The sequence below is a fragment of the Chlorocebus sabaeus genome, chromosome 26 (genome assembly GCF_047675955.1).
Source record: "Chlorocebus sabaeus isolate Y175 chromosome 26, mChlSab1.0.hap1, whole genome shotgun sequence".
Lineage (NCBI taxonomy): Eukaryota > Metazoa > Chordata > Mammalia > Primates > Cercopithecidae > Chlorocebus > Chlorocebus sabaeus.
Genome location: NC_132929.1, coordinates 33,691,994 through 33,707,460, shown reverse-complemented (window position 1 = coordinate 33,707,460; position 15,467 = coordinate 33,691,994). Strand labels below are relative to the sequence as shown.

The 15,467-nt window shown below is 40.3% G+C and overlaps 1 protein-coding gene across 2 annotated transcripts in view; it reads right to left on the bottom strand.

The window, feature by feature from the left end:
- The window catches only part of AQP9 (aquaporin 9), a 48,479-nt gene extending 34,825 nt beyond the window's left edge, over window positions 1-13,654 (bottom strand). For both annotated transcript variants that reach the window (XM_008016456.3, XM_038010029.2), the window contains exon 1: window positions 12,970-13,654. In XM_008016456.3, coding sequence (XP_008014647.1) covers window positions 12,970-13,080 — 111 coding nt within the window. In that variant the 5' untranslated portion in view covers window positions 13,081-13,654. The remainder of the gene's footprint in view (window positions 1-12,969) is intronic.
- Between the last annotated feature and the right edge of the window lie 1,813 nt (window positions 13,655-15,467).

The window sequence follows — 15,467 nt, the reverse complement described above, 5'->3', positions numbered from 1 at the left end:
GATTATAGAGTTATTACAGAATCACGTTATTGGTAACAGTATAATTGTTGGAATAGTAACTTTTAGCATTGAAGTAAATTTAGATTTTGTACATAATCTAGGCTGTATGTGTTGGAGATTGAAACTAGTAAGGCAAGGCACACTGCGGCTTCGCAGTCAGCAAATACTAGGAGGATAATGGGTATTATGGAAGTTAGAGTGAAATGTATATTTAAAGTTAGAGTAATTATAATGAATATTGATAATGTTATACCTTCTAGGAATAATAGGGATGATGTTAAGTGGGATCGGTAAACTAATATTCCCAGCAGTGCTATGGTGTATGCTAATATAATATTGATATAAATAAAGGGCATTTGGTAAATATGGTCTATCATAATCTAATGTGTCGAAATCATTTATTTTAACTTAAACTATCTACCAATTCAATTCAGTCAAATCCTTTTTGGGTTCATTCATAAGTCAAACCTAGGATTAAAATGCTAATTAGTATAAGGGCTGTGCTGATTATTAGTGTCAGGTTGTTTGTTTGAAGGGCTCATGGCAGGGGCAGTAGTAGAGCAATTTCTAAGCTGAGCAGGAGAAATGTGGTGACCACCAGGAAGAATTTTATGGACAAGAGGAGGTGGCCGGAGGTTAATGAGTCGAATCCGCATTCATAAGGACTGGATTTTTCTATATAAACATTAAGTTGTAGGAGTCAAAATGTAATTGCTATTAGTAATAGGGCCAGTAAGGTGTCGGTTACTAGGACTAGGGTCAGGCTAATTACTCTTTTTCGAATATTATTGAAACTTATTGATTGGAAGTCAATGGTAATGTTTATACTGAAAGAGTAGGATCCTCCTTAGTAGATAGAGACATATAAGAATAGTCATACTACATCTATGAAGTGTCAATATCAGGCAGCAGCTTCCAAGCCAAAGTGGTGGTTAGATGTAAAGTGAAATTTTAATTGCCAGAGGAGGCAGATAGTGAGAAATGTTGACCCAGTAATGACGTGAAGTCCATGAAAGCCTGTGGCTATAAAGAATGTTGAGCCATAAATTCCATTGGAGACAGTGAAAGGGGTCTTGAAATATTCTGAAACTTGTAGGAGGGTGAAGTATATGCCCAAGGTAATTGTGATGACAACTACTTTCCATCAGGCTGTGGTAAGCTCAAGTAATTGAAACTCCTGATGCAAGAATGGGGTAAGGCCACAGTGGAGAGGGTCTGAATGGCAAATGTCCCTCTGAGACAGCATACGCTATCCATTTCCCCGCAACCCCACTATGCCCACATCACTCATATGTGTTGCCTGTTCGGTCTCACTTAGCTTTGGAGCTGTTGACTCCTGTCTTAAGGTCTGGGAAGATGAAACCATTAAGCTTTTGGTGTCAGCGATTTCCTGGCCTTGCAGATACCATGGTGATAACACACCTGGGTTGGGATGCAGTCCTAGCTCCTGAAGAAAGAATCTGTGACTACCATCAAAGGAAGGGCTGCCTATAGGCAAAACTTTGTCTAAGGTGGTGGCCATACTGTTTCCAAAAAACGCAATCCCCATTCTTGAGAAGGGATTACTTTAGGGCTTAGCAGAGGCTTCCCTGCTCCTATAAGTTTGTAACTGGAGAGGAAGGAGAATCCATGCCACTCTGTCAGCACAGCATTCTCTGCAAACCTTGGCCCTCCAGCCTGTGCTGTAGATGTGTGTTAGAGAAGTCCCCCATCCGTCCTACTCCACCTGTTTATTCCCACCTATTCAGCTTATGTGACTATAGCCTTTTGAACATATGAAGATAATAATAATACCAATAACAACTAATCTATATTGAATGATTTTTGTGAGTTAAGCACTTTCCATGCATTAGCCCATCAGTCCTCACAATGACCTATGAGTCAGGCCCTCTTCCTGTCTCCATTTTACAAGCTAGGAAACCAAAGCTTAGAGAGGTTAAAACAATTGCTCTCACATTCCCGTAAGTGGTAAGTGCTTGGGCCAAGGTTTGACTGATTTTGACCAGCAATGGGTGAAAGAGGAAACATTCACATGGCATTTGAGCCATGGTGAGGCGCTCTCACACACTTTACTTCTGTGAGTCCTCCCAATACTTCATCCCCAGTTAAAAACTGAAAGTTTGAGTGACTTGATAGAAGACGTATTGCGAATAGGTGACAGTTTCTGAATCTGGAGCCAGATTCTTTCATTCCCATCCGAGTGTTCCTCCTGTGACAACTGCTGCTGCCTCTGTGGGTCAGCCTATTTCCTTTATTAGCACAGAGTGCAGATTTATGCACAGCTTTCCCGTCAGTTAGTTTTCCAATTGCAAAATAAAACTTTCTCAGTCATAACAAAAATAGTCACAAAGAACCAAGACTGAAACCTGGATCTTCTGGCTAAAAATAAAGTATGTGGTGGCATGCAGCCTGAGAGAATATCAGCATAAGATCAATCACCCAAGAACCAGCTGTACCTGAAAAGAGGCGATATTAGGGCAGGCTCATAAAAACAGAGGAATCTGCAATTTGAGAGCCAGGTGAATGGGAACATGGCCAGCCTCAGTGCTCTCCAAGCAGAAAAAAGTACCAAGAACCAACTCAAAGCTCAGAAAGGAGAGGTGATTGAACTCCACTATCTCTACTGGGCTGAAAAGAACAATGCTCTCCTTTTCTGACCCCGCCAGGCAGTCACATCGCTCAACTCATTCCAAATGCTGACCTGGATGGGAACTTGATCACCATCCCAAGGGCCAGAATAAGAAACGAATGAAGCATTTATTAATTAAGTTGTATGTGTTTGCATTAGGATAACTGTGACTCTGAGTGGGCTGTGTGTGAGTGGGAGTTGCTGAGGACAGTTCTCCCTGTACCCACAGGGCCCAACAGTGCCAAGGCCACCTCCTATCACTCTCAACCTGGGAGATCTCTGCAGACAGAGGAGTTCTGAGGACTGATATGTTTCCAGGGTCTGCAAATCTCAAAGTATGTTTCACAGATCATTAGTCCCACGAGATGCTCCTCAAAAAAGGGGTTTGTGGTTAAGCAGAGCTGAAGACAGCTTTTACATTCTGTTCCCCTCTTAGAGATTTATAGAGAACATTAAAGGCTCTGATAATTCCTGCAGTTGAGAAAACTGCTTATTTTTGTTTAACCCAGTGTTTCCCAAGCATATTTGGGAAGGATCGCTTATTTTCTTTCACTTAATTCTTATTTGCATCTTTTGGAACTAGTGTTTTTCAAAACAGATTTTGAGCAACTCCCTAAAAAAAAATGCTTTGAAAAGGCATACTCTACTGGGTGAACTCTCTCATGGGGAGGAAGAGGGTGAAGAAAATACACATGAATATGTACCATTTTTAAAATTTCAAAAGGGTATACAATAGAATATAAGAAATGTGTTTCCTTCCCACCCCAGATTTTAAATATTATTCTCCACAAGTAACTAATATCAATACTTTCTGGTATGTTGTCAAAAAGATGTGCATGTGCCTGTGCGTGTGTGTGTGTGTATGTGTGTGTGTGTGTTTGTACAGGTGAGGGTATTTAACATATACCATTTCTGCCTGCTTTTTCTACTTGAATAGCTTAGAGTATTTTCATATTAGCATGTAAACCTTCTATTTAATGGCAAAATAGGAGTCTTGCATAGATGTACCCCCATTTCTTTCTTTCTTTTTTTTTTTTTTTTTGAGACGGAGTCTCGCTCTGTTGCCCAGGCTGGAGTGCAGTGGCACGATCTCGGCTCACTGCAAGCTCAGCCTCCCGGGTTCACGCCCTTCTCCTGCCTCAGCCTCCTGAGTAGCTGGGACTACAGGCGCCCGCCACCGCACCTGGCTAATATTTTTTTTTTTTTTGTATTTTTAGTAGAGACGGGGTTTCACCGTGGTCTCCATCTCCTGGCCTTGTGATCCGCCCACCTCGGCCTCCCAAAGCACCCCCATTTCTTTAACCAATCACCTGTTGATAGAAGCATAGGGTTTTTGGGAGGTATTCTCATAAGAAAGCTTGAATTTCCAGACAGACTCTAAGGCATGTGCGCTGAGAAGGGACTAAGCCCTCAAGTCCTTTATGGTCTTGACTGACTGTGTCAGGCTTATATCTTAGCATGATCAGCCAAGCTACCAAGATGGAGAAAAGGGCAGGGGGCAGGGCAGCACACTTTGCTGGCATAGTTTCTCTTAAATCATTTGCTTTGCTTAGAAGTTTCAGTGAACTCAGCAATCCTGCCCCAGACATGAAATTAGGTGCCTGCTGGAGGTATAATGGGCACCTAATTTCTTCACGGCTGAACTGCCTCAGCCATTTGAACCATCTGTGGGTTGTTAGGTCACTTTCACAGGGCTGATGAGTAAAGAAGGGCCAACTTCTGCTCTCATTACCATGTTTTCCTTTCTTGTCAAGTAATGAGAACATGTTGCAATGGGCTTTGTCACTAAAGAAAAACTAACCAAACCCACTTCTGGAAAGTAGAAAAAAAAATACTTCCCCTTTGAAAGTCAATCAAAACAGTGAGTTTTCTGGGTAAAATTAAAATTCACAATCAGAAGCAGAATCCTGTTTGGCAGAATCAAGTTTGGCTCCGGGAGTCTGCAACCCTTAGATCAGTGATTCAGAACGGACTTTTCTACCAAGCGCCTTAAACTGTGAGATTTCCCAGGCGAGCCTGGTCCTCCGCGTTCATTGCTGACAGGAGGAAGTCTGTAGGAAATTTCTCCCTCAGCTGCTACTGACTCAAAGTCTAAGGATGTCAGAAGAGCCGGCCTCGTTTGCAGGAAGCACGAGGTCTCTCAGTCTTTCATGGTCACACGTCCCAGTTTGGGAGCAAGGTTACAGAGCGCTGTTCTTTTGGGAGAGTGCTTTTCAACAGGTACCTGCATCCCCCAGGCTTCTCTTTTCAGTTTGCCACTTCACAGTAATCATTTCTGGCTGGCGATGTACCTGGGGAACCCAGCAGAAACAAATGCAAACCTGCTCTGGAAGAACAAATCCACAGCTCAGGCCACGTGGAATTCCCACAGGGAAAAATAAATCTCCCTGAAGAATTTATAATACAGATGTAGAAAACACTAAAGGAAAAGATCCTTTATGAATAAGAGTCAGTAGATAAAATAGGCAGAATGATTCACTCCCCCAAAACTCGAGATGACAGAACAGGTTTAAAATATTATAAATATATTAGGCTTTGGTGAGTTAAGGAAATGAAAGAAATAAGCACACAAGAAAAGAAACTAAAAAAAGAAAAAAAAAAAGAACCAAATAAAACATATAGAAATGAAAACATAATGAAACTAAAGACTCAATGAATGTGTTAAACAGAAGATTAGATAGAACCGAATAGGGAATTGGTGAACTGAAAGATAGATTTGAAACAACTGTACAAAATTCAGCATGGATTAAGAGAATAAGAGAAGAAATATGAAAAAAATGGTTGAGACATAAAAAAATGACAGGGTCAAACATGCATACCAATAGGAGTTCTAAAAGGAGAAAACAGACTGAGGGAAAGACAAGGTAATAAAGATGAAAATTTTCCAGAATTGGTAAAAATTGTAACTCTTTAAACTGAAGATGAAAAATGAGTTAAGCACTAGAAATAAGTTCACCTCTAGTCACATTATGGTGAAATTTCAAAATAAAAAACCAAAGTGAAACTCTTATTAGTTACCAGATAAATTCAGATTATTAAGGAACAAAATGAGACCAACAGGCTTGTCAACAGCGATAACAGAGACGTTGGAATGACACCTGAAAAATGCCAAGCAAAAATAATTATCAACCTAAAATGTATCAGCTAATTTATCATTCAACCTTGAGCATGAAATAGACATATTCAGACAAAGACTGAGAAAGTTCATCTGTCGCACACCCTTCCTGAAAAATTTTCTAAAGGAAGAACTGCAAGAAGAAGGAGATAGAACCCAAGAGAAAGTAGTGGGTGTATGCAGTAATGATTAGCAAATAAACCAGTAAATGATAGGAATGCATTTTTACATAAGCAAATAAAAATAAATATTTATTTTAAAACACCAGTAATAACAATAATAATGAGGGAAAAATTTATTAGACAACAATGACATGTAAGATGGAGTGGTTGATTGGAATTAGGATTTTAAAAAATTTTTATGTTGTTCAGAAGAAAAATTGATTTACTTTAAGTTATATATATATATGTAATATTTTTTTTTTTTTTGGACACAAAGTCTTTCTTCATTGACCAGGCTGGAGTGCTTTGGCACAATCTCCACCTCCCGGTTTCAAGCAATTCTCCTGCCTCAGCCTCCTGAGTAGCTGGGATTACAAGTGCGCACCACCATGCCTGGCTAATTTTTGTGTTTTTGGTAGAGACCAGGTTTCACCATGTTGGCCAGGCTCGTCTTGAACTCCTGACTTCAGGTGATCCACCCGCCTCAGCCTCCCAAAGTGCTGGGATTACCGGCATGAGCCACTGTACCCAGCCTAAGGGTAAATACTTTAATAGAAAGGGCACACAGAGGAGAAAAGGCAAGAATAAAGAAAGCTGATCAACTCAATAGGAGGACATAAGGAAGATCAAAGCAGGAATTACTGAAGTGGAAAACAAAGAAACTTCTAACATCTTTTTAAAAATTGAAAAGAGGATGTCACCTCAGATATAGTAGAGATTTTTTTGTTGTTTTTTTTTGAGTTGGAGTCTCGCTCCATCGCCCAGGCCAGAGTGCAGTGGTGCAATCTCAGCTCACTGCAACCTCCACCTCCCGGGTTCAAGCAATTCTCCTGCCTCAGCCTCCTGAGTAGCTGGGACTACTGGTACATGCCATCATGCCCAGCTAATTTTTGTATTTTTAGTAAAGATGGGGTTTCACCATATTGACCAAGCTGGTCTCCAACTCCTGACCTCTTGATCCATCCGCCTCGGCCTCCCAAAGTGCTGGGATTACAGGCATGAGCCACTGCGCCTGGCCAGACCTGTAACTTTTAAAGACATTTTTTCTTGTCATCTGTCCATTCCTCTCTTTTTTCATGCACATGCTGAGTAATCTTCAAGAAATAGATAACCCCCATTTTACACAAAGTGCTCCAGAAAATAGAAAAAAAAAAACGGGAAAATTTTGATTCATTTCATGAGTCTAATATAACCTTGGTAATAACAGTAGAAAGAGAACAACAACAACAAACAATGTTTTCAACAGCAAAAAAAATGGTATATGAGGTTGTGCAAATTTGGACAAACAGAGCAATGGCTCTGAGTAGTCCAGATATAGAACCACATAAGCGTGTGAACAGGTATATGATAGGAATGTCATCACAACCAGTGGAGAAAAGATAGACAGTCAAAACTGGTCCTGAGACAATTGTCTATCCTTCCAGATATAGATAATAGACCCCAATCCCACATCATACACCAAATGCATTCTAATTATTTAAAGACACAAATATGAAAAGCAAAATGTGAAAAGTCAATAAGAAAACACAAAATACTTTAATGTATGGATTTAAAATAAATACAAATATCCTATAACAATTAAGAAAAAGTAAAGTATCCCAAAGAGAAATGTGCAGAGGCTTTCATCAGGCAATTTACAAAAGAGGCACCTAAACGTTTAGTAAATATGTGAAAAGATAATCACTGCACTGGAATTTTGTACAATTACTAGTGAAATTCCATTTTTCTATCTGTCAAATTAGCAAAATATAAAAGTTGGATGATATCAAGGGAGGTTGAGTATGTGCTAAATGGGAACTCATGTCGCTACTGGAAGTACAACTTTGAAATCGCTCTGGAGAGCAATTTTATAATACACATAAAGTTGAGGATGCACATACCCTAGGACCACCAGGTCCTCTTCTAGGTGTATACTCCAGAGAAACTCTTGAACATGTGTACAGGGAGACACGTACCCAGATGTTCAATGCAGCAGTCTTGGTAATTGTAATCAACAGCAAGAGGGCGATGGATACATAAGCCAGCCATACATGTTCCCAAATTAATAAATTTCAGAAAGTGTCTCTGGAGAAAAGTCTCAAACTGGAGGAGGTGTACAAGCTATGAAGCTATATATGTAAATTTTTAAACATATAAAACTATAATATATATTCTTATAGACAACTGTAGTAAAACTTCAAAAGCATATATTAGAATGTTAACTGCAGCATGGTTAAGAGAAACTGGAGAGATTTGATTCTAATCCCAGCTCCACCACACGCTTGTGGTCAAGTCACTTAACCATACTAAGTCCTAATTTCCTCATCTATAAAATGAGAGCAGTATCTTTACCTCATTAGATGTAGTTTAGATTTAGTTTAAGGATCAAAGTGTCTGGGGTATAGAGTATGCTCAGTGTTAACCTTCTTTGCCCTCTCTTTTCCTCGTCATCATACTTGACAGGAGAGAGTCTCGGGTCTTTAAACTCTTGCTTCAAGGTAAGGATCTGAGGAGAATCCTCAGTGTTGAGCACTTCTGCACATTCAGATTTAGAACCTCAGACATTCTTAAAGGGACAGAACTCCCAAGTACAGAAGTACCAATCCTTAATGGATTGAGCATTGAACATAAATCATAATAACAAGAGGCAGGTGAAACTGACTGTAGACATCCTCTGATGTTCTGCTGTGGTGGAAAGAGCTTTTGATAAAATTCTGCAAGACTGTGGGTGTCTGTTCTCTCATCTGAAAGATGCAAGGGTCAGGCAACAGAGGCCATCTTATTCCAAAGCTTCTGAGTGAGGGCCCGAGGATGGTGGATACCTGCACGACTTGGACAGACAAACCACCCACAGACAGAATCATCCACGGTACTGATGACAGCAGGGCCTTCTGATCTATCATCTATTGGCCAACTGACAGCTCTAGCTCTGTGTGACCCTCAGTCCTGGGCACCCTAGACTTGGAGAGATGGACAGTTTTGTAAAATAGCAAGCTAGAAGAACCAAGCATGGAGGAAACAGAGAAAGAACAGGTGGCTGTTGAGCCAGAAAGCAAGAGAGAGAAGTTATGGGATCTCTTGAGGCCCACTTTCCTATAGGTCCTTTGCTCTGAACCAAAAGAGTGGTCTTGAGGAGAAGCTAGAAAACAGAAATACTAGAGGAAAAACACAGTGCAATGCATGGTCAGTGTGTTTATCAGAGCTGTGAAGACATCGCTGAGCCACCTCAGAACCCTGGTGTTACCTGAGGTTTGAATGTGTTTGTAGGTGGTGAAGAGATCCCAAGACTCTGCTAGCAGATCTTCTATAAAATGTCCCCACCACGATCACGTCTGTTCTGTAAAATCATCTTTTGACACTGCTATTGTATTTTAGGCTGTAAAATTTGTCAAGTTTTCTTGGGCTTTCACATGAAAGGAGTTAATTCTCATCAAATGATGGTATTAGGGAATGACTGGAGTCAAGATAAAAAGCCCAGCTCTTTCATTCAACGGCTGATAAGTCTCTTAATTATGTTACACTTGTCTCTCCATCTGGCAAAATGCAGTTGATCGCTCTCCTTTCTCTCTCTTCAGGAAACATATAAACAGAAACAAGAATTTGGATGAGCGAATACTCTGTGCTGCTCGAGGGAAGAGCACAGTGGAAGTCCAAGGGCGAGTGTGTGCCCAGGGCAGGTCAACTGGGCTCTGGGCTGATTCCTGGGATGCATGATTACATCAGCCTGTGCTCAGCTTCTCCACCAATAAAAAGGGCCAGTGATATCTGCCCACCCGTATCTCAGAGCTCTCCTGCCAGTACCTGGGCATTCCAAATAATGTATTAGACCAAAATTGTCCTGGATTCTGCCCTGCAAAGTGGATGTCTCCTTTAATTTGGCTTATGAACTTTCTGATTTCACTCTAAGTCCTGACCATAGATTCTTTTGTCTCAAACGCTCCCTAAGATAGAATAGACCTACTTCAAGATCTGAACAAACTTTGTAACAATAATTTTACCCCTAGAGTGTCTATAACCAGCATATCTGATTGAGAATCCTCTCAAAATGGAGTGACAAACTCTGTGACCCCAGCAAGGAGGAACACTTTCTCACCCAGTCCTGGCAGAAGGTAGGAGCAGGAAGAAGGGAACACTGCAGTGTCTGAAATTTCTCACATACAATTGACCATCCCCGTCCTTCCTTCCTCCTTCCTGTACTGCCCACTCCCCTATTTCCTCCATAGTCTGTGTTCCGGGATAGTTTCTTTCTATTTCCTTCAGGGCCCTCAAGGTAAAGATCAGGATACTACTTTTAGCAGAAGTACTTGCATTTTTTTTTCCATTCTAAGAGATGCTAAAAGTTAGACCTCTAATGTGGAAGTTTGACAGGATGAGAAAAGAATGTAGGATCTGTCTGTCTGCACAGTATGTTATCTACTCAAAAGTCCAGTCCTCGAAGGCTGTCCTTCCACCTCAGGAGGAAGTATGGCTGCTTGCTGGGTTCTAACTTCAGCATCTTAAATAAGATGAGCTCTGTATCAAAGAATCCCGAAAAGTTTGAAGAGAGAGGAGAATATACAGAGTAGTAGGAATGAGCATAGTTCCTGTGAGAAATGACTAGACATAACTAGAGATTCTGTGAAGTTCAGCCTAAGGAAGAGATCAGCGTTTTGCATTGCAAACTTTCCCCCGACACTAGTAAAGGTGAAAGGCCTACCTATCCCAATGACTAAAAGGCCACATTAGAGCTAGCTTTTTGGCTTATGACTTAATTGTTGTTGGTTTTAATTGTAGTTTATAAAGAATTTTTCATGGACCTTCTTTTCTCTTAATGCTACCAGTAGGCCTTATCAGTCTTTTACACCAACTGTTCCCAATCTTTTGGCACCAGGGACCACCTGTACCAGTCTGTGGCCTATAGGTTGGGGACCCCTAATTTATACCATGGTGTGGATTAGTTTGAGATGCTCCCCATAAGAGCAGTTTTTGAAAGAAGGGAAAAAAATAGCACCAGACTCCCAAGGTCGAGGGAAAAAACTGATCTCACATGTTTAAAGGACTGAGTCCTTCATATCCTCTGCCATCTTTTTAATGTTCCTCTCCCCATTGCCTTATCAATATACGAAGCTTTTTACTAGAAAATACAAGGCAAAATGCACATTCTCTAATAAAGCAGAAACAAACAATTACTTTGGATAAACTTTGAGCAAAACCATGTAGATTTCTTGGTTTAAAAAAATTGTGTTTGTGCAGGAACTTTTTGTTTATACATCCCCTCAAGCTCCAACAAAACTGAAGATGATAATCAAGGTTGCAGATTTTATTAGGGTTCACTTTAGAAAATAAACATATGGTATAAATGGAAATTAAATATTTCGGGAAATGACTGGCTTTATCCAGAAGACATAAGGTTTAATTTTTCAAACAGACAATATCAAGATGTTCTTTATCAAACCCCTACCTTGCGTAGTGGGGAAGACACAAGACTAGTTGAACAGTGAACTGCTGAAAGCAACTTTCACTTACAACGCAGAAAGCATGAGATTATGAAACAGGTTCTTCTTAAGAAATACAGAAGGTTTTAAACTTTTTGGTTGCAAAAAAAAAAAAGGATGTGTAGTTCACTTCCTCCTCTGTTTTCTGCAGAGCACTAAGAATTGTAACTGAATTAGCTTCACTTTTCTGACCCACTCGTCACTGTGAGGCTGTAACCAGTCTGTACTGACAACTGCTTTCCTCTTTGGGGCCAGATTGTCGGGTAACATGACAGAGGGATCTCAGTCTCCCTAAGAAAGATTTTCCAGTAAGCAGTGACTAGGAATCATAAGAATCACTGACTTTTATCTTCTCTCTTTTCCTTCTAACTCCTCTTACTACATTATGACAGTGAGTGTGGTCAGAGCAGTCAACAATGAATGCCAAGGGAAGATGAGGAGTGCAAGAAATTGTCCATAGCTCCCTGAAAATACTTCAACGAATCTGGTCTAATGTGTCTCTCAGAGACCAGAAAACTTACGACTGTCTCTTCACGTTACACTAGTTCAATTTTTTGAGTTCACATTTGTTTCTCAATCTTGGCTTAGCTGATGCATTCCGAGCTTATTCTTCTAAATTATTATGTATTTGCCCAAAGCAAAGAACTTTTAATGTGCAGAGTTTATGGGCTATTCTCTACAACTTTAAGGAAAATGAAATTATTTATACCTGGAGTAGGAAATCCTTAAGTAGGATTAAAAAAAAAAAAAACAGTTGAAATCAGTAGTTGCCACATGATAATACATTTCTATTCACAAATGGTCTGGCTCCAGGTAAAACTTCAGGATGCAGAGAATGCTAGAACATTTTCATTTCAGCAAAATGAAAGCCCAGATCACTTAAGTAAACTTTCCAGTCTTTTGTTAATAGCTGAGTAAATCTCTGGGCAATCCTCAAGAGTTTCTTAGAAGTCATCCCTCGTTTATATCTAGAAGGTTCTTGTAATTGTCTTGTAAATCTCTAAAGATCTTTAGAGATTACTTTGCTTTAAATAGAGACAAAAAATGATACAAAACTAAGCTGGACTATTGCCTGGCACACTACTTCTACCTAGTGCAATTTTTAATTTCTTAAAAATCAAGTGATCTGACAGCACAATACTTGTCAAGCACTTGTCATACTGGGATGTTTCTTGCCATCCATATACGTATTTTTGCCAACCATATTTATTGACTATTGATGCTTATGCCAGGTGACCGAGTCACCCCAATGCTTAGAGGAAGCAAGCAGGGTACAAATCAATTAATCAATAAAAACATTGTCTAATGACTGACTTTTAAATCACAAAGCCATTTTAGAGTATAAGTAAATACCTGAAATAAAGAAGGCACTTCACATACTCCCTCTCTTCCATTTCCATCAACCTTTGTGGACAAATGCAATGGGTAATTGAAAACTTAATATCACAACCACTAAATAGTCAAACAGCCTTTAGTAACTTGTTGCTTCCTGGAAAAGATGAATCTGATAATTAACTTAAAGAAAACAAACCAAACAAAACTCTCCACTACCAGCCTGGCAGCTAGGGAGGCATTATTGGGTCTGAATCGAGGAAATCAGGAAATACTTACAATCATGATGAACGTGCCCAAGAACTCAGAGAGGGTTTCTTTCGCTAAGCTGCTCTTCAAGACCAGTCTCTGCTTGAAGCTTTTCCCCTTTTCTGCTTTCTCTGGCTGCATCTTGGGGCTTCTCTGAGGACTCCTGTTTCCACCAATGCCTACCTGTTGTGGTCCTCACTTTCACAGCCACATGAAAATGGAGGTTTTGATAGTGGCTCACAGATTCCTGGAGATGTCTGGTGAGAGTCTGTGACTGTACAAATGCCGTTCCAATTAGAGGCTGTGGCTTAATCGTCTTCTGGTGGAACTGTCATTCCTTGTTCACTGCTATCTGTTTGAATCTGCGACTTAGAACCTGAAATCCCCCAAATGATCCTTTTTGTGCCTGATAGATTAATCATTACCTTTATTCTCAAGGTACTTTTTTCTCTGTTGGTTTTTTTCAAGAGATGAGAAAAGAGATGTGCTGGTTGTGTTGCCAAACCACAGTGATGGGCCCTGGTCCAGAAAAGATTTGCATGTTACACAATTGCAGGCCTCTGATTTTTTTTTTTCTCATTCAGAAGTGGGTGGTTGGAGTGTAGTTTGGAATTGTCAAATCAGGTGTAGATATATCCAATGTAAACATTCTTTTCTGAAAAAGGTTTTTATGCAAAATGAAGAATTTGAAGAAAATATAGATTTATCACCCTAGAAGATTAATCACTCTTGTTTTCTTCCAGTATCATTTCAGTGACTTCATGATACCACTCTGAGGTTAGTAAGAACCACAGAGGCCATCCTAGAGATAGAGAAATTAACATACAGGGAGACTATTGCAAGCTTCACACTGCAAGTTACCTCTTCGGTTATGAAACTGGGCTTCATTTGCTGAAGATACTTTAGGATCCAAGAATCAGAAAGATGGAGGAGTCACCTTTTTGGGTTTCTTCTGAAGAAGTATTCCAGTTTGAAAACAGTCACTCTTCTTCATTTACCATGAAATATTTGGACATAATACATAGGAAATAAACAATAGCAGCTTGAAATTCTTTACTGCATGGAGATGACTGAGCTGGAAAGAGATCAATCAGCATGTATGCCATCCTAATCAAACAAGAAAGTACACCTAACCAAGGCTCCTAGGTTATACCCTTTAAATTTGATAAATTGACATCCTTGCTGGCAACAAACTGTGTTTGGTACTAGCTTCTTGTCCTGTCAAATATTCAAGCCTTGCTTTTCAAAACTGGCTTATCTGAAGAAATAGAATACAGCATTAGTTTCTAAACAACAAGGCGGGCCTAGTTTCTGATTACCAGTGTGGACTCATGGAATTAGTACCCACGCTGTGTGGTTCCTTCCAGTCCTCCCACAGGGAAGCCAGCTCTGCATCAGGCCCTCCCCTAGCTTTGCAAAAAGGGAGGGAGGAGAGGACATGGAGAAAGCAGCTGATGAGAGGCCAAAGGCAGAAGGAGACTTCTGATCTGTAGGTGCCATTTAGAATTTAGACTTAAAAAAGTTATAACTTGCCTGAGGCCACCCTACTGCAGAACCAGGACAAAATCTCAGCATTTTGGCTTTAATTCCTGGTGAAGTTATCAGAACTACCATTGTCCGGGAGGGTTACCTATGACCATACCATTACCAAGTCCCAGTGGATGGACCAGAGAAACAGGACTTTCTGACTGTGACTACAGCTAATAACATGCAAGAGTGTTCTTTAGTCTTCCCATTCACTCATCTAACAACTATTTATTGCACACTCAGTACATGCCAAGCACTGCACTTAGCAAGAGCACATAGGGTTCTTGCCCTTCACAGAGCCTAGAGTCTAGTGAAGCAGACAGATATAAGTGAAATAATCCCACACACATAAATACAAAATCACAACTGAGATGTATGCTGCAAAGATGGGGGCCATATTTCTATAAGCAAATATAACAAAAGGATTTGACTTTGTCAGAGAAATCTCTGATGGCTTCTCCAAGGAAATCATGTGTGGACTGAGATCAGAAAGAAGCATGGGTTTAACTATATGAAGTGGGGAAGAAAATGCATGTACAAAGGCCTTGGTGGGTTTGGGGGTAGGGGGTAGGGGACAGCATGATATCTCTCAAAGAATAAGAGAAATTTACTGTAGTTGGCCCCAGAGAGAGTGAAGGAGTACAGCATGCAAAATGAGCCCCGAGGTGTGGGCAAGGGTCAGACCTTACTAGCCTTGTAAGTGGTAGTTAGGGCTAAAAGCTTAAGTCATTGAGGTGGTTTAAGCAGAAATATGACACAATCAGATTAGAGTTGTGAAAAGATCCTCCGAGCTGTGAGGTAGAGAGGGGACTGGAGAGGACTTGGAATGGTCATAGGTAGATCCATTTAGGGGTATTACTGAATTCCAGAACCAGGTGGTAGCTTTGATAATGGAGAAATGGAAAGATCCAAGAGTTCTTTATATCTTAAAATTGGAAGAATTTGGTAGGTTAGATGTGGGAGATGAGGAAAAGAGACTGAGAAGGGTTGGTTCCTGGTTC